This window comes from Panthera leo, chromosome A1 (genome assembly GCF_018350215.1).
Source record: "Panthera leo isolate Ple1 chromosome A1, P.leo_Ple1_pat1.1, whole genome shotgun sequence".
Classification (NCBI taxonomy): Eukaryota; Metazoa; Chordata; class Mammalia; order Carnivora; family Felidae; genus Panthera; species Panthera leo.
The window spans coordinates 141,940,462-141,966,573 of NC_056679.1; the positions used below are offsets into that span (position 1 = coordinate 141,940,462).

General features: G+C 34.3%; 1 protein-coding gene across 9 annotated transcripts in view; it reads right to left on the reverse strand.

The window, feature by feature from the left end:
• Positions 1-26,112, reverse strand: part of AP3B1 (adaptor related protein complex 3 subunit beta 1) — a 261,344-nt gene that overhangs the window by 88,976 nt on the left and 146,256 nt on the right. For all 9 annotated transcript variants that reach the window (XM_042941819.1, XM_042941809.1, XM_042941836.1 and 6 more), the window contains 5 exons: positions 23,667-23,843; positions 13,569-13,755; positions 12,483-12,613; positions 7,043-7,151; positions 3,159-3,321 (listed from right to left, as the gene is read on the reverse strand). In XM_042941819.1, coding sequence (XP_042797753.1) covers positions 3,159-3,321; positions 7,043-7,151; positions 12,483-12,613; positions 13,569-13,755; positions 23,667-23,843 — 767 coding nt within the window. The remainder of the gene's footprint in view (positions 1-3,158; positions 3,322-7,042; positions 7,152-12,482; positions 12,614-13,568; positions 13,756-23,666; positions 23,844-26,112) is intronic.

The following is a 26,112-nucleotide window of genomic DNA, read 5'->3' on the forward strand; positions in this document are numbered from 1 at the left end:
TTTTGCCTATAAATCAGAACCTTTATTAGAGAAGTATATTTCACTGAGAACCAATTCTTTTTAGTATATAAAAGATAATAAAAATGGTTTTAAAATTCCAGAACATATCAATAAAATAATAATAAAGGTAGTATGATCTATAACCAAATATATCAGAATCCATTCAAAATCAATGATATTACCATGTCAAACATACCTCAAACGCAAAAGGTCATAAAACAACACTAAATGATGTAAGTAGAATATAATTAATAGTTAAATGTTTGATTTACCAAGAATATATATTAGGTGCTAATAGTAACAACTTCAAAGATACTTAGGGCTGATTTTAAAACGCTGTCTTGAAATACTAAATATCCATTAATAAATTTAAAACTCATACACATACTTTTGCTAAAATAGACTTGTATTTTATAGATTTTTTTTTCTACAAGAAAATTATTTACATATGTTCTGAAATGTGACCCATAAACATACATGAGAAAATGTTAACTAGTTCAAAAGAGATTCCTTCTAATGCACTAAGTCTTACTAAAAATGTCAAATAATCAAATATAAACTTTTAAAATACCAAATGATCAAACCTAAATGCTGATGCCACTCATTCATTTAATAAATATTAATTGACCACCCACCATGCGTTGTAAGTACATCAGTGCTTAAGGATCACAGTGGTTAGTAAGATACAGAAGAACTCTGTGTCGCCCTTATAATGTCTACACTCCTTTGGAGGCTACAGAGAAGTAAGGCGGCAATGACAATAAAGTATGGTAAGTAATGAGTAATAATGTATGCTGTGTCATGAAAACATCTGGAGGAGAGAAGCATCTAAACAAACTTAACCGAGAGAGGGAATGCTTCCTAGAGGAAGAACACAGAAGCTGAGAAACAGGATTAAATAAAGGAAAGTCTTGAGTAGGGAGGTAATTATCCAAGGAGAAGGAGTAACATGTGAGGCAGCCCAAAGGTCTTTTCTCAAAGAGAGATAGCTGGTGGTCTTCTACATTTTCTCAAAACTGAAGGTCTAATTCTCTTTCCATGTGTGTGTATTCTTTTTAAGAATCTTTTTTTTTTTCAGAAACTTTATATTAGTTAGCTCATATAGATGTTCCAACATATTCTTACTGGGTGCATTATTATCCTATAATATTCAGGAAAGTTAAGAAACTTGCTCAAGGACATTGCCAAGAGTGGCAGGACTGGAATTTGCAGTCCATCTAAAGACCATGTTTTCCCCATTACACCATACCAGCTCCCTTCAAATAAAAATATTTAGGAGTGTAAAACTAAAATTTAATCATAAATTGTTATGACTACTAAGGGTGGTTTTAAAGATATTTAAAGCTCCTTAGCTTTACAAAATTATCATACAGGGGTGCCTGGCTGGCTCAGTCAGTAGAGCATGTGACTGTTGAGCTCTGGGTCCTAAGTTCAAGCTCCATGTTGGGTGTAAAGATTACTTAAAAATAAAATCTTTTTAATAAAAATCATTATACACTTAACACAAGCAAGTTTAAAAAAAAATTCTAAAAGACAGGCCGAAAAACATGGGGGGGAGAGAGAGTGCTAAAAGAAGGGAAGAATCGATATTTCCTAGAATTGATTTTTGCAGAGGAAATACGATTGCAGTTTATTAAAAATGAAGTCATGGCAACATCTCAGAGCACATGTAATTATGTTCGATGGCTAAAAAATATGTTGTTTTTTCCCCATAGCAAAAAATGGCAATCTATTATCCCCAACTCAATGGTTACAACATATACTTAAAAATATAAGGTTTTTAATGTATTTGAGATTCCCTTTAGTGTAATAAACAATTCTTTTAAATTAGAACATAAAGAGAAAACTCCATTTCTGGAGGAAAAAACACATAATGCAACTAATATAATACAAGATTAAAATTTTCTAGCATATTGACTTTTGCTATCTGAAAAGATATTGAGTGCAATGAACAAAATTTTCCTTCCTAGAAATAAGATACTTTTTATAAAGTATGTAATCATAGATATTCTGATATTAAACCAGAAGTACAAAATTTCTCTCAAAGAAAACGCTATTACAAACCAAGTAAATCCTTTGCTGCAACAAGTGAATGATTCTGCATATATTTAACTTACAGCTTTTAAGATAAGATTTTAAAGGTAAAAGTGTTATTTTGTTATGCAGCACTCAATTTTGATGGGTAATTACTGTTTACCTTACTGCTTAGAGTTTCAGATGTTAATCTAATGAAAAGAATTTACTGGTAACTAGCTTTTTAACTTTGCAATGATGAAAAGCCTGTATTAATTTAACCTACAGATTTCATTTGTTCTGAACAGGAAAAACAATATAAATCACTTTTAAAATCATTAAATCCTGACTTAAATTAATAAAGTCATAATTAGGGCATTATGCTGTGTTTGTTATGGAAGTGGCAGGGCGAGCTGCTTTAATTACTGTCTGTAATAAAAGGAGCAGAGAGCGTACTGCGCCCCAATCAGTGCTGTCAGCCACGACTGAGCTGGGCTGCAAGCTCATCAAGTGAACGGGCAGCAGGCTCCCAGGGAAAGGGCCATCATGTCTGCAGAGGCCACTCGCTGACAGCAGTGGGGAAAACAGACTCATACAATCCAAGGTATTAGCCCCAATTATTCAAAATTTTAATGACACTTTAATACATGATAATGTTGATAATGGGAATCTTAAAAAGCACGAACACTTAAGTATCTTATGACCGTCTTCCTTCACAGCCCTTGACTCTAATATTTGGATCATAATCTTTTTACTATAACATTATTTAGAAAAATCAATTGTCTTACTTACATAATGGCAAAGTGTTGAAGGATTTAATTTTAGCCCTCAGCAAAATTGCTACAAAAGGTAATTAAGTGTTTCATACCTACTTCTTGATCACTTAACTCAGCCTTCCAAGGTTATACCAATTTTCAAAATGTAACCCCAAGATTTGTTCAAGTTCAAAATGAAAACTAAGCATAATAAGTAGTAGAATAATTATGTGAACCAGTATTCTAATTAATTCTACAAGATTCAGTACCTGCTTGGGGAAAAAATGCACACACTTATTTTCTCACTCACTTTATGAATTAAAGGGAAATGTTATACTGGGAGAAAATATCACAGAATGGTTTCTGAAGGAAACTCTGACAAAATATTACCGTTTCCGTTTGCTTTTGGAGTTCCTCTTGGCTGTTCTTTTGTTTCCTACTTCTGATGCACTTTCACTGTCACTCTTATGCTCACTGGAAGAGTCCTCACTGCTGTCATCACTACTGTCTCCCTCCTCTTCTTGTTCTCCACTTGCACTTCCAGATTCACTGTCTGAAAAAATACAGGCAGATACTCCTTGATTTACAGCCATTTGGTTATACATAAGGACCCAAGTACCTGTCAGTATTCATCACAAATGAAACCAGATGTTGAATTTTACTTTACTGGACCCCACTTGTTCAATACTCTATTCCCACACTCCTGTCATTCAGACCCCCACATTCCTATGGCAGGGTGAGTGTGGGGAGCTCCTAAAGACAGAGAAGGCATTCTGAGAGTGGGTACGGAAAAGGAAAGAAAAGAAGAATCAAGTAAACCAAATGTGAGAGAATCTTGCTTCTCAAATCCCTAAGTATCTAGTTACGGCAGAAACTTTTTTTTTTTTTTTAAAGAATGACATAAGCATAATTCATTCCTCTACCAATGAGAAATTTTATTTAGAGAAGAAGGCAAGAGCTGAATATTCTCAGGAATAATTTTGAGAGGGGAATGAGCCATTCAAATCATCTGTAAGAATTTCTCAATTCAGAGGCAGTAGGCAAAATTACTAATTAAAAAAGTTACTACTTATTTTAGCTAGAATAAGCACTTTCCATAGGGCAAACAGATGATAAAATGACATTGTAGAGGTAAACACTGCAATGTTTTATGTATAAATTGTGTTATACTAGGACTCCTCACAGAAGTGATATGTATAGTGTATTTATGTGTATTTGAAACATGAAGTATCATTTTTACTATCTGAAATGATTATAGGTGCAAAGCTATAGCCCAGATAAGAGGACAACTGTTGTCCTATTATCTATCTGATGAAGTGCCCTTAGGCAGGAACATATTATAATAAGTAAATAATATCTAATTTATGAGGATTGATTTATGTATCACACAGTGAAAAGCTAAGATTACCTGTATTTTTTTGGAGTAGCAGACGGTGGTTACAGGCATGGGCTTTCAAATTGGAATGTCTGGGTTCAAATCCTAGCTCTGCCACTTACAACTTAAAAGACTGAGAAAGTTATTCAATCTTTCTGGGTCTTAGTTTCCTTTCCAGCAATGATGATAATAACCCTAGCCACTTTACAGAGCTGTTGTGAAGATTAAATGATTTAAAACCTATAAAGGTGATGAAGACACAACGACACCTGCCACACAGTAAGGCACTCATTATCATCAGCTTCTACAAAGGGCAAAATTTATTTTACCCAAATTTTACAAAACTGCCGAATAGCATATTTTAAATTTGTTGTGATATCAAAGGTGTGCACATGTATATATTAACTCAGATAAATGACTTATCCCATAAATAATGAGAAGAAATTACAGCATCTAAGTGACTCTCTCATGTTAATTACATGGGAGTTCAACATGAATCTGGGTCTAGTTCACTTTAGGCACCATTATTTAAATATCCAAGTTAGTAAAATCCTTAAGGAAATTTGTTTATCCTCTAGAAGACTTCCTCATTGAGAAAATAATGTCATAATTTCTAATGAGAAAAGTTACTGTATTCCTCCAGTAGCTAGCACAAAATTGCTGCCACATGGCTCACATCAACCCATGAAGGTCTCAATGGAATATTTCAAATACGTATTTTAACTCTCTCCCTATTGCAAAATAAATAAATAAGCATAATTTAAAAATGCCTGGGTAGCTCAGGCAGTTGAGCATCCAACTCCTGATTTTGGCTCAGGTCATGACTGCATGGTTGGTGAGATCAAGCCCCACATCGGGATCTATGCTGACAGCAGGGAGCCTGCTTGGGATTCTCTCTCTCCTTCTTTGCCCTTCCCCCACTTACGCATGTGCATACTCTCTCTCTCTCATGAAAGTATTAAGTAAACATTTTTAAAAAGTCTTTTTTTTTTTAAGTTAGCCTATTAACAGGCATGAGCTTATGAATAAAGGGGGTGTAGGCAAATATGTATATGGTACACTTGTAACTATTCAAACAGATCTTTCTCAATAGTCAACATCATTCCTGAAATCTATTTTTTAGCATTCACAATCTAGATTGAAATATTTTCTCCATTTTCAGCTTGATATGAGGCATTACAGGTTAATTTATCAGATACAGAAAATAAAGATTTTGATAGGGGGAACAGACGAAAAAGAATGAATTACCTTAGAGTAAGGTGATGGATGACCAAGTAATAATGAAAAGCTCTTGGTTCTGCCAAGGAAAAAAGGTTTTAGAAGAAAAGGGTGTCATTTGATCTTGGCTCAGATGTCTCCCAGGTAAATTGTTTTTAATATTTAAGACAGAGAGAGAGAGAGCCAGCACATGTGCACACACAAGCAGGGGAGGCAAAGAGAGAAAGGGGGAGAGAGAATCCAAAGCAGGCTCTGCCCTGTGAACACGGAGCCTGATGCAGGGCTCAAACCCCACGGACTGTGAGATCATGACCCGAGCCGAAATCCAGGGTCAGATGCTTAACTGACTGAGCCACCCAGGTGTGCCTCTTAGGTAAATTGTTAAAAAGAGTGGTAAAAGTAACTCCAATAGGTTTCTTAAAAAACTAAAAATAGAACTACCCTATGACCCAGCAATTGCACTACTAGGCATGCATCCAAGGGATACAGGTGTGCTGTTTCAAAGGGACACATGTACCCCCGCGTTTATAGCAGCACTATCAATAATAGCCAAAGTATGGAAAGAGCCCAAATGTCCATCGATGGATGAATGGATAAAAAAGATGTGGTATACACACACACACACACACACACACACACACACACACACACACACAATGGAGTAGTACTCGGCAATCAAAAAGAATGAAATCTTGCCATTTGCAACTACGTGGATGAAACTGGAGGGTATTATGCGAAGTGAAATTAGAGAAAGACAAACATTGTATGACTTCATTCATAGGAGGACTTTAAGAGACAAAACAGATGAACATAAGGGAAGGGAAACAAAAAGAATATAAAAACAGGGAGGGGGACAAAAGAGAAGAGACTCGTAAATATGGAGAACAAACTGAGGGTTGCTGGAGGGGTTGTGGGCTAATCCTGAAATCATTGCTTCACTATATACTAACTAATTTGGATGTAAATTTTAAAAAATTAAAAAATAAAGTTAAATTACAAAGTTAAAAAAAAAAGTAACTCCAATACATTTTTCATTGTGTCAATTGCTCACAGAATTTTAGTGCTGAAGGGACTTGAAAATATCCACCTCTATTTCTTCATTTATCAGACACAGAGAAAGGTAAGTACCTTACTCAGTTGGCAAAGCTAAAATGCAGTACTTCTAAATCCTTCCTACTCGATAGTCTTTTCATCGTATATTGTTATCCTAGTCATTTTAGCTCTTTGACTCTTTATAATACACAGAGATTTATTAATTTTAACTTCACTCTATACAGGGCCATGTAGAAATAAAAGAGTATAATATGGATGAAGAACATATTGTGCAATGTTTAAAATAAACTTTACATTTCTACAAAAGAAAGTTACTTTTAAAGGCCCCACTAAAGGCTTATCAAATATAATGTTTTCCAGTATGCTATGAATATAACAGGCAGTTCAGGTTAGAATGCAGAAAAGCATGAGTTTCTGTTTCAACTCTATCATTTACTAGCTGGGTGTTCAAGAGGCAAAGTCAAATGAGAAAGGATGAGAAATTACTTTTAAAACAAAACAATGCATTATTGTACAAACTTTGTTTAAGCCCACTTGGTGAATATTATGTACTACGCCTTATGTTTTGTTGGAGGCACAGTATATCAGCTTTAGTGAACGAAGTTTTTCAATAAATCATAAACCCCACCACTGTCACTGCTGCTATCAGAAGAGTCCTCTTCCTCCTCCGATTCAGAATAAAATTTCTTAGCAGGATTCTCTTTCTTTGCTTTTCCTGCTGGAGTCCATTCTTTGGCCTGTTTTTCAAAAAAGGAAAATTGTAAATATAAATGAATTCTCATTAAGGGATTCAGTCTGCTGGCAAACAAGCATTCAGGATCCACTGTGAACCCAAAAGAAAGTTGCCGGTCCCAACAGAGAAGGCAACTATTAGAAGAGCTGACATTAAGGCTGATTCCACTTTATTCCTAAATAGAGGAAACCAAACCTCACTCAGATTGCATTCTGTTAAATCAACAACTTTATTTTACATAAAAGACTTTTGTATTTGTTGGTCTGCAAGAGATGTGAACTAAAGTAATATACTCTAGAAGATGTGAGGCATTTAGAGGCGGGCACAATAACAGCATGAAGAAACGAAAGATCAGAGCTTAATACTGAAGTTAAAAAAAAAAAACAAAAAACCACCCAAAAACAGTACAGGCAAATCAACAAGCCTAACCATCTCAGCAGCCTAAACCCTCAGGTAATATTTGATTTCTCTTTCTCTTTCATATCCTAAATATCTAATCCACGAAAAAGCTTTTAGCTACCTTGGTCAGAGCCATCTTCTCTCAGATTACTGCAACTGCTTATTTTGCTTCTATCATACCCCCCATTCCCCAACTCCAAATTTGCTTAACACAGCAGCTAAAATGACTGAATTAAAGCCTGAGTCTAATCAAGCCTATCTGGGGTTTGAAAGCTTGCCACAGCTCTCCATTTCAGTCAGAAAAAGCTAGCCCTTATAAAAACCTGCTTGCCTTAGATGACCAACCCCCCCCCCCCCCCCCCTTGCCTTTCTGACCTCCTTCTGCTGCTTTCTGGCCCACTTTGCACCAGCCACTCCCAACTGTTCGCTCACACACCTCAGGTATGCTCCCCTGAAGGGCCTTTCCCCAGCTGACTGCACTTCCAATGCTCTCCCCCAGATAACTGCACGTCTCACTCCCTCCCTCACTTCCTTCAAGTCTTTGCACAAAAGTCACCTCAGAGAGGACTACTCTATTTAAAATTCCAACCTCTCATACCTGGCACTTCCGTACTTTGCTGTATTCTTTTTTATTTTATTTTATTTTATTTTATTTTATTTTATTTTATTTTATTTTAGTCACAGCACTTATCAGTTTCCAACATACTATAAATACAATTTACATATTTATTTTTATTGTCAGTGTGTCACTGCTAGAACATCAGCTTCTGGAGAGCAGGGGTATTTGAATACTTTGTACACTGACAGATCTCTAAAGTGTCTGGCACAATAATGATTAGTTGTGTGAATAACTCCTCAAAGACTTTAATGCACTGAATTAAGTAAAATAAATTATTTTCATAATTGTGACTTTGATTTATCAAGAAAAAATTAAATCCTGTTTCATATATTGTTATAGGGCAGACAAATCTCTATTTTTTAAGAAGTCAAAAATGGTTACCACTCATTTATTTATCAAAAAATTTTTTTCCTTTTTAATTTTTTTAAGGTTTATTTATTTTTGAGAGAGACGGAGTGCCAATGGGGGAGGGGCAGAGAAAGAGGAGACAGAATCCAAAGCAGGCTCCCGGCTCCGAGTTGTCAACACAGAGCCTGACATGGGGCTCAAACCTACAAACCATGAGATCATGACCTGAGTTGAAGTCGGATGTTTAACCGACTGAGCCACCCAGGCTCTTATCAAAATTTCAATTGAGTTCCTATTATGTGCCAGCTGGCTAGAGTGTATATTTTGTTGTAAAGGAATTTATAGCATGACAGAGGTTTAAGAATGATTCTCAACACTGGATGCATGTAAGAGTCAACTGGAATATTTTGTAAAATACTAACACACACAAAAAATATACTAATTCTGAAAAAGCTAATGCCTGGGATTTACCTCCTAAGATTCTGATTTAAATGGTCTGCAGCAAGTCTCACATAGGTTTGTTTTTAAAGATTTCCATATGATTATAATATGCAGCCAGGGTTGTAAACCACTGATCTAGAGGACTTTAGGGCTTAAGGTATGTTGCTCAAAAAGATAAGCTTCAATAACCTGGAAAATTACTATATGGACAATAATAGAAAAATGAGTAAAAATTACTTGAATATATTTGAATATGATACATAAGGTCAGCAGTACTGCTTTCTTTTCATATATATTTAAAATGCTGTCTTCCAAATATGAATAAAGATGCTGTTCTATAAACAAAGTTCTATATTTAATAAACAATTCAGTTCATATTTTTTCTTAAATCCTTAAAACAAACATATTTTTTCTGAAGCCTGGTAAAAAATGGCCGGATCAATTTCTGGGGAAAAAAAAAAATATTTAATCTAGATGGCTGTCAGGGTAAGACCAAATTAACAAATAAGGAAAATTAGGGTTCTATGCTCAAAAAGGCAAATTATCTTGACATGGCCATGAACTCTTTATTCATGGAGTTTTAGGTTTTAAACAATAAAAATATTTTAACTTTTTTATAGTCTTTTATTACCATGATAATTAAATCATTCTAAGCAACAGAAATAATGGAGAAAGAGAAGAGGAAGAGAATAATGAAGGACTAATTAGAAAGATCCTAGGAGGGATAAAATATCAAAAGTAGATGTGTTTACAAAGTAAAATACCTTTGATATGAAAAAGATGGTCTGTCCCTAAGGGGGTGAGATTTTCTAGAACTGAGCAAAAAAATTTGGAAGGATCTTCAAAACTTATTGGTATCATAATATAAATATACATTATATCCAATATCCTGGAAAACGTAGGGTGCAATTCTAAGTCATTTCTGGTGTCAATAGAACTAGTTTCCATATCAGATTACCTAAACCTAGGCATTTTTCTTAACTAAGGTTATATTTCATAATAATGAAATGTGATCCTATAAGATCACGGTATTGTAAAACTAGGATAACACAGTGTATTATGTGCATGAAATGCATTGATGTGACTTTGGAGGAGAGGTGGTAGAGTGAGAGGTAAGAAAGACTATAAGGAACACTACTTTCTGCACTGTTGCAGCTGCACTGGATAATAAAACTAGGTATATTAATTTTATACTTAATTGTATCTCTTATAGTATAATTTTAAGCCAACATGTCCAGAGACCAGTAGATTAAAAGTTTCCTGCATGGTATCAATGGATAGTGACAGTTTTCTTCAACTAGGTTCCATCACTTTTAATTATTCTCCACAATAAGTTATCAGTTATTAATTTCTAGGATGCAATCAGCAAAAAGGAAAAGAAATCAACTTGTCTCTGTTGAACTGGGCAGATGAAATGAACATGAGAAGACAGGTTAAGTACCGTCCCTATAAGGCAGTTAAAACTTAGAAGAGCACAAGACAATGGAAAAAGCCAGCCAAACAACCAATCCATCAGCCAACATAAGGATACCACTGAAACCAAATTAAACTGTGTAGCATTGCTATCAATTTCTGGGAAGACAAACTATTTTTATTTTAATTTTTTTTGGTGGAGTGGGGTAGCAAGGAGGAAGGACAGGGTGGAAATGCAGAGGAGGATAAAAGGATGGTTGTACATGTGCCAAAGCATTATGTACCCAATAATGGAAAAGGACAGAACCATAAAAACAATGAGCAGCCATAATACGAAATTAGCAGAGATTAAATCTATGGAAATAATCATAACAAAGAACATGTCTTTGTATACTAACATCTGACACAAAGTTGCACAAATAAGCCAATCTTTGAAGAGTATTTAAGAGCATACAGATCTGAGTGAAAATCAACAAACTTAATTTCAAGGAGGAATGGACACACAATTAGTAAGTTTTACATTTTTTTAAGTCACCTCTAAACAGAGATCATTTGTCACAACATAAAAATGACAGTGCCAAGTACTAGTACTAAGAATAGCACAGATTTGCAAACAAGCTCAAGCTTTCTCTCTTCACATTACATAATAAAATGTAGGCAGTAACAACATGAACGATGGACTCTGATCTGTGTTGGAATCCCAGTTCCATCACTTACTAGCTATATAAGCTTGGGCAATTTACTTGGGTTCTCTGCACCCTAGTTTCCTCAACTGGAAAATAGGAACAACGATAACCATCATTTACAACCATTATGAGGTTTAAACAAGATAATGTATGTAAAACATTATCAAAGTGCCAGGGTTTGCTAAATTGAGTCATTATTAGTTATTATCACTTTTGGCCGTGCTTCAAAGCCAGGATAGGTTTGAGTAGTTAAGAGAAACGTATTTTTCAAAAGGACCAAATTACACGGCCTATTACAGAAATTCTTCTATTTAAAGTAATAAAGGGGCACCTGGGTGGCTCAGTGGGTTAAGTGTCCAACTCTTGATTTTGGCTCGGCTCACGATCTCACAGTTGTGACACTGAGCCCCACTTTGGGTTCTGCACTGAAAGTGTGGAGCCTGCTTGGGATTCTCTCTCTCCCTCTCTCTTTGCCCCTCCCCTGCCTGCAGGCTCTCTGTCTCTCTCAAAATAAATAAATAAACTTAAAAAAAAAAATAACAAATATTTCCATCCATCATAAGTGGAAAATTTAATAGGCAGGAAGGTTAATGTACTTTCTCATAGGAATCAGTGGTAAAGAACTCTGGTTATCTGAATCTTAGTTTAATACATCTTTCCTATCAGAAAAGCACCCAGAATGTAATACCTAATTGTTCTTTTTTATTAATCCTACTTAAAAAACTATTGGATATATTTCACATGATCAATTTCTAAAGACATCAGAAGACCTTATTTTTCTTGTTGACGTAAGAAAAGGATAACATTAGAAAGAACATTAACTCTTTCATTTTAGTAGCCAGAATTTTTTAAAGATCTAGGGAAAGAGTATTTATGTGAGAGCTTTTTTTTTTTTAACGTGAAAGCAACATAATATTCTTATTAGTTATGACCTTATCTAAGGACATCGTTTGTACACAATGCCACCTGTTTATATTTAGGCTGCACTTAAAACAGGTTCACCAGAAAATCCAGAAGAACACTTTGTATGGTTTTTCTGGGAGAGAACAGCAAAAATTATTTAGAAAAATATTGACAGGAAGCTTATGAATCTCTAAACAAAGTAGAAAAAGCTCAATCCAATGACACTAAATACCTTAGAAATTGAATCTACACAGCTACAAATGCAATACCAAAAATGTGGGTGGCACTGATGCAGAGAATTCAATTCTCTATTTCCTTGAAGAAAAGGAACAGTACACGTACAATGACATAGGAATACTACAATATTCAGTTCCCAAAACAGCGAGATATATCTAATACATTACATTTAGAAATACCAGAACAATTTTCAATTCTCAACCCGTTAAAAAAGCTTTTATATAAAACAATAGTTATTCTAGAATCTCCCACTGCTTGACAAAATTAATTTCAGAAAAGGTCAACTTACCAACTCTATTACTTCTACATTTCGAACTGATGGGTCCGGCGCCACCTCTGGCCAATTAGATAATTCCAGGTACCCGGTAGCTTTAGTGTTGAGAGTATGAGATAAAGTGCCAAGCTGGAAATGATCCCTATCTATTAAAATAGAGGAAAATATAAAATAAACAATATGAGCTGTATATAACAGAGAACAATCCCAATCAGAGCTCAAGGTAATTGGCATATTACCTCAAATGTCAAGGAATAAATATAAACTAGGAAGCTCTTCATAGGTCAAAAAACTGATTTCAGTCCATAGATTACAATAATCTCCCCCATAATGGTCAATAAAAAAGCTAATCAGTCAGTGTGTTTAGAGGTGTTGCTCTGAAATGTAGCTTCTCTAAAAATTACTTTACTGTGAATATTAAGAATGACAGCACAGTTAAACAATCCATATACATGTCTTAGCACAAACACATTCAGAATTTTAATAGTTTTTCTACAATACTGACCTGCTTTTTATCACCAACAATTAAATAAGAAACAATATGAAAACCAAGGTATACAATCATTTGATTCTGACTCTAATGGCTACTTGTTAAATTGATAAAATTACTCCTTTTTAAAAAGCTGGAAAAAATAAGTCAACTTCCATCTTGAAAAACAAATTTAAATATAAAGGGATATTTTTAAGAAATAATTCTTCCTAGAAAAGTTATGTTAGTGTACATAGAGTATTTAATTAGTAAAAACTCACTATTAAGGTATATTATATTCCTTATTAAATAAGGCTATTTAAAATAGGAATGAAGTCAATGTCAATAAGAAGAACACAGCTTTAATCTATTGTTCAGCTGAACTGCTTAGTAAGAATAAAAATAAACTCAGAAGACTGAAATTACTTAGGTAAATAAGGTCTATAAAAAAACTTTAATATGAAGGTTGCTCTGGAGAACAGATGAGTAGAAAGCATAGTGTTCTTATATATTTACGTATATTAATCACTTATATTTTCTAAGAGCTAAATTTTAAATGTATTAGAAATGGGACATATTGTCATAATTTTTTAGGTAACATGTATTTTGCCATTATATTCTGATAATAATACCTTTAAAAGGAGATTCAAGCAGTGGTGCAGGTTTTTGTGCTAGGAATATTTTTTTGGCATATTTACTTAAAGCTCCACTCTTCTCATTCGGAACAATAAGCTGCCTAATAAATCTTGTACGGTCTCTGATGTCGTAGTTTTGATCATACTTGCCGAGATTTAATATGTACTGGGTAAGCAATTTTGTCTGTTGGAAAAAAACAGAACAAGATGAGAATACAGTTATTTATGATTATTGATAACTCTGGATAAACATATTTAAAGAGGTAATAAAAATGAATGGTTATGTCAAACAAATGTTGTTCCGTAGGGAATATGCATTTCTAACGCTGCAAATGGAATTTTGAAGCCAAAGCACATGTCCTCTTCAGTATTGGGGAGGTGAATGCTGAGTACTGAGAAGCAGCCATGTGCTAGATTATTAAACTGCTGAAGTGGAAAGAAAGGCATCATTAAAAAAATAATCATATATGGCAAACCCGCTGAAGGGTCTACGTGAGAATAATGAATGTGGAAATACAACTAAAAACATGGCACTCAAAACTTAATCGGAAAAATATGCAGGACATCAAAACATCAGAGAGTATTAGGGGGCTGGCAAACTGCTTCTCCTGAGGTGTGTTTTATGAAGAGATACTGTCCCTGGCATAAGCAGTGTCTGCACTCTGACTGCACTCAGTTACTTTACCCTGAATTATGACCCATTAAAGCAGACACATGAATCACTGAACTGGATTACTGCAAATTATTTGCAGTGCATTTAGCTGTTACTTTTTCATAAAAGCAAGCTGCTGATGCCCTCTAAAAACTAGGATAAAAGACTCCTTCCATTTCTTTCCCATGCTGCTTATAGCCTCTAGTAATATTGGTCATTTATTTATTTATGTAAGGCAGCAACTTATTACAGTAGCTTTTACACTGTAATAAGATTTCCTAAGTCAATTTTTGAATGTACTACATTAACATGTATTGAGATAATTTCAATAGTAATTAAACCAAATTTGAAATGTTATCAAAATAGGTTTGAATTTTAAACTCCAGTTACTTTATTGAAAAAGCATAGTTTTAATTTAGGTTACACAAACACAATTGTAACTATAAATTAAACAGGATTCATAATATATGGAAAAAATAAACATCGACATTAGAACATTTTATAGACATTAATAAAGGATAAAAAATGAAATCAGTCAAGTCAGGCACAGCTAAAGACAATTCAAGAACAAAAAGTCAAAGTATAGAAATGGTGTGGTAAACTCTTTTACGATAATAATTGGTTAAGATAATTGATTTGAATAGAAAGCAACCTTCTTGCAGTAACAATGTATTTAAAGAGCATTAACCTAGTTTCAAAAAAGTAGAACTATAAAAAATACAAGTGAAAAATGTTAATAGAGTTATTAGGAATTTGGTTACCAATAATTGCTATTCACTAATTAGTAGACCATGGTGGTTCAACTGCAAATGAGAAAAATTCATTTTTAAAGAAAATTAGCAAAATATTCACCAAATGAGGAATACAGCTCAAAAAAAGTGTGGTATCCTGGACTGTGTTATTAACTTTCTGAGATAGCCTGGCAAATATACTAACCCTTAGTTATCTCAAATGCACAGTGAGAATTTACAACTAGGTTGACTCTCAAGTCCTTCTGAGTGGTGAGATTTAGAATATGCAATTAAAATAAAGAAAAAAATTAGTCTGTTCATTGCAATGATTTTCAAAATTTTAATTTCAGCATAGTTAACACAGTGTTATATTAGTTTCAGATGTGCAATCTAGTGATTAATTTTTGTGAACTACTGGAGTGACACATTTCTGATCCCCAAAATTAATTTTTAGAAAATTAAACTATCTCAATATATTAATAGACACTAATGAAAGTTAGGGAATTTTTAGGAATTAAAATTTTGTAATTTTTAAAGTATCCATTTATTGACTACAAAACTTGTTTTATTATACTGGTGGCCTTATAAAATAGTTCTATTAAAAATCCATTTTCGGGGCATCTGGGCGGCTCAGTCGGTTAGGCATTCCACGTGGGCTCAGGTCATGATCTCACAGCTCATGAGTTTGAGCCCTGCATCGTGATCTGTGCTGAGAGCTCAGAGCCTGGAGCCTGCTTCGGATTCTGTGTCTCCCTCTCTCTCTGCCCCTCCCCCACTCACACTCTGCCCCCCATTCTCTCTCTCTCTCCTTCCCTCTCAAACATAAACATTAAAAAATACTTTAAAAAATCCATTTTCAAAACTAAAATTCTTTTTTTCAAAACTAAAATTTTCTAAAAGATAAAAACCTATCTATATATAATGATGCATCAAAAACATAAGTAATTATTCACTATATGTTCATACACTTTAATCAGTTTGTAAGGTGTATCACCTCTAATAATAAGTCATTGACATTTCTCTGAAGAACATATTTTTATATGGCTTTATTTTGAGCTTTTTAAAAAGAGTAAGATTGTCTAATAAATCTTTTTCAAAATTGAATTTTATGATCAATAATTACAAAACTGTTGACATTTTCAACGTACTCTTCTCTATAGACCATAACATTTGTAATGAAGAAAACACCCTCTTTACATTAGACAATCTGGTAAGATTAAAGAAAATCCTGTTCAAAGAAGGATATTCTCACCATGCTTTCTTTTTCATGTTGAAATCTGTAAATATGTTAAGCCCTGATATGTAACTTTTACCCCTCCATTCAATGAAACTTTTTTTTGATAATTATTTTTATGAGACAAAACTTTTAAATAATTCTCAGGGTGCCTGGGTGGCTCAGTTGATTGAGCGTCCAATTCTTGATTTTACCTCAGGGTCAAGATCCCATGGTCTTATGATCGAGCCCCACGTTAGGTTCTGTGCAGACAGCATGGATCCTGCTTGGGATTCTCTCTCTCCCTCTCTCTCTGCCCCTCTCCTGTTCACAAACACCCCCCCCCCCAAAATAAATAAATAAACATTAAAAATAAAAGATTCTTTCTTCCCTTCTGCTCCTATCCCCCATCAAGCTTTCTCTCTCTAAACTTAAAAAAAAAAAAAACAACTTTTTAAGTAATTCTCTTTATACTTTTTAACATATTTCACCAAATTTAGAAAATGCAAAATCAACAGCATTTACAGCATTTTTGACAGAATAAACTTCCAAATGCTTTATTTTGATTCCATTTATGGCAAAATGGAACAAACATACAAAAGCTTTGAGTGAAAAAATCAACCTAGTAACGAAATTAATCAATTTTCTACTTGAAAACTGGCATTGTTTAGGTCCTTTTTCTGCTAATGGAGCCAAGACATTAATAGTTACTACTTCCTTCTTCATATGTAAAAAGAGAACTTGGAATAAAAAATGAAGAAAATTAATTTTTAAACAGTTATCTAAATGAGATCTTGTATCAAGAAAGCTATGTAAACATCTTTTGTACCTGTATGTATTTGTCATCTGGAGACACAATCTTCTTCTTTTTTTTTTTTTTAAATGTTTATTTATTTTTGAGAAAGACAGAGACAGAGCGTGAGCAGGGGAGGGGCAGAGAGAGAGAGGGAGACACAGAATCTGAAGCAGGCTCCAGGCTTTGAGCTGTCAGCACAGAGCCCGATGCGGGGCTCAAACTCACCAACTGTGAGAACATGACCTGAGCCCGAAGTCAGTCGCTAACTTACTGAGCCATCCAGGCGTCCCTGGAGACACAATCTTCTTAAAATAACTCTTAACTTCTTTTTAAAAATTTAAAAATGTATTTAAATCCAAGTAAGTTAACATATAGTGTAATAATGATTTCAGCAGTAGAATTTAGTGATTTGTCACTTACATATAACACCCAGAGCTCATCCCTACAACTCAACTTTTTAAATAGATGCTGATCTTTTTTCAGTACATTTTATCTTCTGGTCGTTGTGTGGTCGGTGACATCACTACAACTCTCATAGTGGCTGGTAAACACTGATAAACATTTTGTGCACAGTGAGTACTGAGAAAGAAAGTCAGTACTTCATTCTTCATTAAGTCTACACTTCCATCTTTAAGAAATGATTGCTGCTGGGTTTATAACAAGATAAAGAAAGAACTTCCCAATAATAAAATACATAGGCTTTAGATTTACGCTGCACAATAAATGACAGAAGTAGCGAAGTGAGAGTGTTCTGACCACTCTCTAACCATCTATGGCAGGACCGTCTCTTGCACATATTTCATCTACAACCAACCTCAAACTTCCCATGTTTTCCTCTGACTCTCTCCACTGACAACTGACAGCTTCATGCTTTGCACAGGCCATGGCACAACCATACAAGTTGCCAGCGTGGCCAGCAGATGAAACACTTGCACATATCTTACCACCAGTGAAAAACTGAAGAATTTAGCTCCTTGCCCTGTCAGGGCACACTGCATTTTACCAGCACACATTCTGCATGCCGCTCTAAAAAAGAGAAATTAAGCTACATCTCAAAAAGGTTGGAAAAACAAGGTCTTTCTGATTTAAATGTCTCACATAAGAAAATGAAATCTCTCTTCATTGCACTTGTGTCTTACATGTCATTAGACAAAACCACAGCAGAGGTAAAAAAGTACAATGTGGAGGTCTACAAACTTAGTCTGACCTAGTTTAACACAACTATTGATAAAAATGAAAAATGTGAGACAAATCCCAAACTAAATGAGACACAGAGGCAAGAGACATAAATGAGATCTGTTCCGGCCAACAGTTACAAAGAAAGTAAACAATGGTCAAGTAAATAATCATGGGTATTTAATACAAACAAAGACTCAATCCAAAACCAGACAGGACATTAAACAGTACTTTTAAAGAGGTTTTACTCATAAAATTATAAAAGAAAAAGAGAATAATACAGTGTGCCCTTAATAAAAAAATATTAATATCTTATACACAGCTATTTGTTAAGTTTTGATTTCAGATTATTTTTTCTACTTAGATTTAAGGGACTATGAGCAGTAATAACTAACAGATAATGCTACCCAGACACTATACCTATTATATTCCTTTCAGAATGACTCTAAGTCACTGTAATATAGGAAAAATGAATTTTAGGGAATGCTGTATAAAAGTTTTTTAATCCATTATTTAAAAAAAAACTCAAAATATGGGCTTCATATTTCTACCTAAGCACTCTGACAAGTAATAAACAGATAAATATTTGCACAAACAATAGCTTTCTTCAAATATTTAGTAAGTCAGCACAAAATAGTAAAAAAGGTATCTTAAAATATACTACTAAAATCAGCTGAGATATATTTTTAATTTAAGGAAAATAAAAAAGTACACAGAATTCAGCATTTAGCATAGTGAAGATTAATATTGGTTCCACACAGCTGTTATTCTGAAAAAGAAGGATACTGGTAATTGGTTTGGTAAATGAAAGAAAGCAACACAAAATTCTTAACCTAAACCAGAGGGAAATCTAAGCAGTACCAGTGTTCCATGTCATCAATTTCATCACTTCATGACTAACCAGGATTCTTTATGTGACTTGGATGAAATTTCATAAATTTAACAGTATTCATATTTTTGTCAACTTGAAAAGTATTCTGTAAGTTCTTTCTTTACAAGCTGTATTTACTCGAGTATCTTAAAGCCAAAAAAATATATATCCAAGAAAGGGTAGAGGCGTCACAGCACAGAGCCTGAGACCCTTTTGCTAAGTCATGTTAAAGAAGCTGGGGGCAGAGATAGATTTCACCTAAGACCTGAATCACGGGGCAAAAGAGAATTTGCTTTTAACTTCAGGAAGGATGCCCAAGATGTAACTGTGATTTATAAAATTTCTTACTAAGAACCAAGAAGTCTAAAAAGTAATACAAAGAAAATGCAAATATTAAGGATACTCAATGAATCACTCTTTTCTAACAGCAGAAAAGCAGAAACCTGTCTCACAGAAAATCAGAGTTAATTAAAATGCATGAATTATATCTATACATGTCAATATTTTAAAAACATGGTATTAGGTGAAAAAAGTAGGTTACAAAGTATACAAAAAAATACAGTATCTACCTATGCAAAATTGCAAAACCCACACAACAGTAACATAGTGTGTGAGCATATACTCATATACTAAAAATGTAAAAACACACATGACTGAACACACTACCATTATGACAGCAGCTACTTGCCACATTCCTTTAAAAAAGAATAACAATTATGGCAAAAACAATGAGTTAGTCTTAGTGGTATATATGTATTTATACTATTTTACACTTCCCTATAGGTTTGGGTTATTTCATAATTAAAACGAAAACATGACGGGCACCTGGGTGGCTCAGTCCGTTAAGTGTCCGACTTTGGCTCAGGTCATGATCTCACAAGTCTGTGAGTTCGATCCCTATGTCGGGCTCTGTGCTGACAGCTCAGAGCCTGAGTCTGCTTTGGATTCTGTGCACCCCCTCTCTCTACCCCTCCCCCTCTCATGCTCTGTCTCGATCTGTCTCTCAAAAATAAATAAATGTTAACAAAAAAAATTAGGGGCACCTGGGTGGCTCAGTCAGTTGAGTGTCCGAGTTTGGCTCGGGTCATGATCTTGCTCGTGGGTTCAAGCCCCATGTCAGGCTGATGGCTCAGAGCCTGGAACCTGCTTCGGATTCTATGTCTCCCTCCTTCTCTGTGCCTCCCCTGCTCACGTTCCCTCTCTCTCTCAAAATAGATAAACATTAAAAAAATGTTTTTAATTAAAAAAAAAAGAAAACAGCTAAGTGAAACACTAAGCTATAATACTTACCACTACATTTAAAAGATTATAGGAAGTTAAAAAAAATGCACCCTTTATTCATTAATTTTTAGTTGCTATTAATCCCTTTAATAAACTCAGTTTTCTGTCTCAGACCTCAGTAGACTATTGCAAAGAAGTCATGCTCAGTCTTTACACTATGTCCTAAGAGTTGTAGAGCTTCAGCAACTTCAACTGCCCCTTGCCCCCTCTCCCATTCTTTCTCTTTTAATTAAATTAAATTAAATTAAGAAATTATAATAATTCCCAATTTACAAAGGATAAAACTAAGTCTTGGATAGGTTATATAATTTGTCCAAAATTATGTACCTAATAAGTGGCAAAACAGGATATGAAGCCAGACAATGTAATAATGGAGCCTATACTCTCAATCACTACCTGCCCTCCAGTAACTGACATCAAATAGTTCTATGGTAGTCATCACACACAGTTAATCTGCTTTCCAAATACAAACTTCCATCTGAAATAACTCAGAGTTAGAAAACTAAAGAAGCTTACTGAAGAAATCCACATACGGAGTTATAATTATAATGTAACAGTTAAAAAAAAAACTATATGAACCAGCTTTATATATCTATACCTAAAAAGAAAAATATTAAAATGTTAAAGAGGAATATATAATACTAATGATAAACAAGATATTGATTTTTTTGATACTGTATTTTTCAGTTCTAAAAACCTTCCGTTTGAGTCTTTTGTATAATTATATTTCTCTGAGAATTCTTATCTTTTTATTCATGGTGGGTATATTTTCCTTTATATTGCTGACCCCACTTATAAAAAGCTGCTACAAAATGTTTGCTTGCAAATTCCAACATCTGGATCATCTCAGGGTTAGCTTCTGTTGTTTTTTCCAATTTTCTTGAAAAGTGATCACACTTTCCTGTTTGTGTGTGTGTGTGTGTGTGTGTGTGATAAAACACATTAATAATTACCGTCGCTAACCACTTTTAACTGTGCAATTCATGCAGACTATTGTACAACCAATACCACCATCCATCTCCCAAAATTTTTATATCTTTGTAAATTGAAACCCCATACCCTTTAAATAATAGCTCCTCATTCTGATTCCTCATATGTGGAATAATTTTGGATTTTATCTTGGAAATTACGAATGTTATATTATAGAGGCTGTGGACATTTGTTACACTCTTTGAGTGAGTACTGATTTTTGTTTATTTTAGCAGTTAACTTGGTCGAGTTCAAAGTGAAAACTTTGTCTCTTTGGTGCAGCTCAAATTTCAGTTCAGTTCCTTTATACTCAGCTGTGCTGCTCTGAATGCACCTTGAGCATGTGTGGTTCAGGGGTCAACCAAAATTATTCACAGATCCTGAGGCTCCCCCACTATGGCTCTCTCCTTTCTATAATTCTTCCTTTACTTTCCAACATCTATAGTTTCCCTGAACTATGTTCTCTACTTCCTCAGGCCAGAAGGACCTTGGGTTTTCTTTTGGAGTTTTAGCACCTGTGTGTAGTGCCAACTGTAGCCCATCCTCTTGGATAAAAGCCATAAAATTGGCGACATTCCCTCTGTGCCACTCTCTTCTTCCAAGTGTTAATTTCCCTCCAGGATCTTACTGCTTTTCTTCACTCTTCTGAGACTTTGGTCATTTATTTATTTTTTGTATTTTTTCCAGAGTTGTTCTCTGTGGAGGGTCAGTCCAGCAGGAGCTAACTCGACATACTGAAAGCAGACTGTTGGCTTATTTGTAAATGAGTTTTCACACCAGGTAAAAATATTTTGAGGTATTAAAGAAGTTCATTACTCAATTATTCCTCAAGCCAACAAACGAACACAACATGCTCAATCTTATAAAAATTAACTTCGACATTTCCTATAACTAAATAATTCAATAACAATTCTGGGATGCTCACTAAGTTGTTCCACAGGGAATTCAGATCGACAAACAAATGTCAGGACTTCATGGCAAACCAGTCCCTGGGCACTGCCACAGTTCAGTCTTAAAGATGGCTAAAACAAAATGAATACAGAACATAATTTTTTTACAGTTAGCCCAAAGAAATCATTTTAGTCTCTCTCTCTTATTCAACAGGTAGGAACCACACAATTTAAAAATGCTGTCAAGCGGATGGTGCTAAAAAGTGCCCTTTAATGCTTATTTTACCAATTATCTCAACCCCCTTTTCTTAATGAGAGACTGGAGAGCACAACCCTAGAGACACTGTCATTCACCTATTTTTACATTTAATCATTTAAAAACAATGAGTTACACAAAAATATATGCGAAAACTTGGTATATTTTCAGGGTGCCTCAGTGGCTCAGTCAGTTAAGCGCCCAACTCTTGATTTCAGCTCAGGACATGATCCCAGGGTCGTGGGATTGAGCCCCACATCAGAATCTACCCTGAGCTTGGAGCCTGTTTAAGATTCTCTCTATCTACCTCTGCCCCCCTCCCTTGCTCACACTCTGTATCTAAAATAATAAATGAATGAATGAATGAATGAATGAATGAAAAATTTGGTGTATTTTCTAAACACTAATATGCCTTCACGAGTTGGTGGTGAAGTCTATTTGTGTTTATCAGAAATATTATTCTAAAATATATAATAGAACAGTTCAGAAGTTGAGCTCCAAAACTTCATTTAATAATACAGCTCAAGAAAAAAACATCTGGTACAAGCTACGTTGTCTTCAAATTCAAAACCTATGGAATATATTCTGTAATTCCTGAACAAAAAGTACCACTTTCCATTGTTTCTTTATAGCTACAAAGAGGACCAAAAACAGAACCTTTATTTAGCTTTATAAGACATAACTACTTTTGGTCTTGATTAACATACTGATTTTGTACTAATTTTTTATTAACCTAGAAGCTAGATACATTTAGAGTAGCCAATTCCAGGTGTTATAATGACTTTTACAATACCACACGTATTTAGAGAACACAGGGAGTTCTCAGGCTAAGATGGCGTTTTTATCAATAAACAAGAAACTTGCAGCAAAGATGTTTCATGACTCTCACCACCCTTCTCATTCTATATGGCAAATCACTCCTTGTAAGTCCTTAGTCAAGAATCTCATCCTTCACAAAACGTTCTCTTATCTCTTACCTCCTTCCACTTCTGACTTGCAATAACTTTCTCCTCTGGAGTTCCACCATATCTTAACACCTCTATTACAGCACTTACCGCACCTATTTCATCGTTTAGCTGTTTTTCTCGCCTTTTCTCTTGACTAGAATGTCATCTCTCTGCACCACTACCTTCTAACATAGAACCTTACAGAAACCTAGTAATTGTGGAATGGACACACTAATGCATGAATAGACCTTGGGTGCTTCATCAAATTAAAGAAGAAGGTATCACTTAGGTAGACTAAGGTTTAGACTCTTACCTGTTTAGAGTTGGTTAAATACAATTTTGCTCCCAAATTTAAAATCTGCAATTTTACTAGATCATCTTCACTAGTGAAGCCTTTAGCCATCTTCCTCAAAACATCAGGGGCAATTTTAGGAACTCGTTCACAATTTTCTCCAATTAGCCAAAGAATACTTGCTCTAGCCACAGGAACCTAATATTAAAAGCAGATTATATAGTTACAAATAAGATAATCATATTCTCCTTAATGTTAACATAGAAAAGGTTTTAAATATTATAAAGGTTTTGCATCCATGTAATGGATATCTAGGAAGTGCCCTTTCAGTTATGGATTTTCTTCAGTTATCAAAAAATAAACACCCAGGAAAACATCATTAAAGGTGCTTTTAGAGATAATGCCTTAGAAAAGATTAACGGAGAAAAAAAAAAATCATTGGTCTAGAGTCTTGATTCTGTCAGCGATGTGCAAGTTCTTGGGCCAAAGTTGGCTGGCCATGCCCATTTGTTTATGTATTATTGGTGTAGCTTTTGCACTACAATAGCAGAGGTAAGCACAACTGACCTCTGAACAATACAGGTTTGCACTGTGGAGGGTCCACTTATATGCAGATTTTTATTTCAATAAACACAGTATAGTGCTGTAAATGTATTTTCTTTTCATTATGATCTTCATAATAACATTTTTTCTCTAGCTTATTTTATTGTAAGAATTCAGTGTATAATACATGTAACAAAAAAAAAAATATGTGTTAATCAACTGTTTATGTTATCGGTAAGGTTTTCGGTCAATAGTGGGCAATTAGCAGTTAAATTCCGGAGGAGTCAAAAGTTAAATCTGGATTTTTGACTGTAGGAGGGAGGGGTCGGCACCCCTCACCCCTGCATTGCTCGGGTGTCAACTGTTGTCACAACAAAAACCATAAAGCTGAAAATATTAACTATCTAGCAACTTACAGAAAAGGTTTGCTGACCTCTGCTCTAGGGCACTTATTAATAAATAATAAACCTCAAGGCCCATAAAAATCATCTTGAGTGCTTATTAAAACTACAGGGATTTGGTACGAGGTCCAAAATAAGTTTTGTTGTGGGGCTCAGGAATCCACATTTTATGAGGCATCATAGATGATTTCTGAGATAGGTGGTCTGCAAACCATGTTTTGAGAATGCAATGGTTAATGTAGAAAAAGGAATACATTGATTAAAGACTATGATTCTAAATCAAAGCTGCTCTTGTCCTCTAAGTATCTGCACCCACAACCCTGGGAATATATAAAACTGACGAGATCATCAAGGTCTGCTTATAAAATCATGAATCCTGGTCTATTAGGGAGAAGATAAATTTGTCCAATGTTGCACTTTGGCATTGTATTTTTTTTAATAAAGTACATTTCAATATAATTTGTTTCTTAAAAAAACTGTTTTAGTACAAATTGGAAACCTTCCATCAGTACCATTAAGACCAACATTTTAGAGTATGCAAATTAGTTTTATTACTATTTGTTTATATGTATCCTCCCTTACTCTAAAAGAGATTTGAAGGGGTATGTAAATTAGTTTCTGTGAACATTTTCACCTAGTACAGAAAATTTGTTTATAATAAATGAAAGAGCCAATGACTATCATTAAGAGGTAGCATCACAAGGAGAGATAATACTCTTCCTATGAAATCCTTTCCAATTCCTCAAATGAAGTCCTAATATTTTCACTATAGTTTCACAGCTGTACAGGGCACAACCATTAAAGAAGAAAGTGAGAATACAGACCTTTGCACAACTTAAATTTTATCACAATATCCACCATCTCAAATTCTTCCAAAACATCCATTTTATGAAATAGTATAAAATTATTAAAACACTCCTAAGTTGGGTATTTCGCCAGAAGGGAAATAAGGTCATCCAAAAGCTTTAAAATCAAAGTATATATTTTCAAATATGATGACAATAGCATTATCTTGAAATTAATATTAGAATAAGTTTAGTAAAAAAGATGAAATCACAATACTCATGTAAGAAGTTTAAGTACCAAGAATAAATAATAAGTATAAAACAAATGCTATTACAAATCTATTCATGAAGTATGACAAAAGTGATATCCTTACTGTACACTGATTTCTGGAAAGAAAGAGGCTATTTCTAATGTTCCAAAGGTTACACTGCATTAAGACCTTCCTCCCAATCTATTATTTTTAATTGGGCTAAAGAACAGTAATTGAGTGGTACATTAAATTTTCTGGTATGAAGCAATTCAAGTTGCCTGCTTTGATGACAGGTACCTCTAAATAAGAATATATGTGCAAATTCAGATTTCGGTTATGCTAGATTTACTTTTCTCAAATATTTTATTATACATTGCTGGTATAACAATTAGAATTCTAGGACATATTCCAACCTACTACCCCACTTTAAGTAATTTTCTTCTGGTAACGCAGTTACAATTGTTTTTTGCAATTAAAAAGACAATCC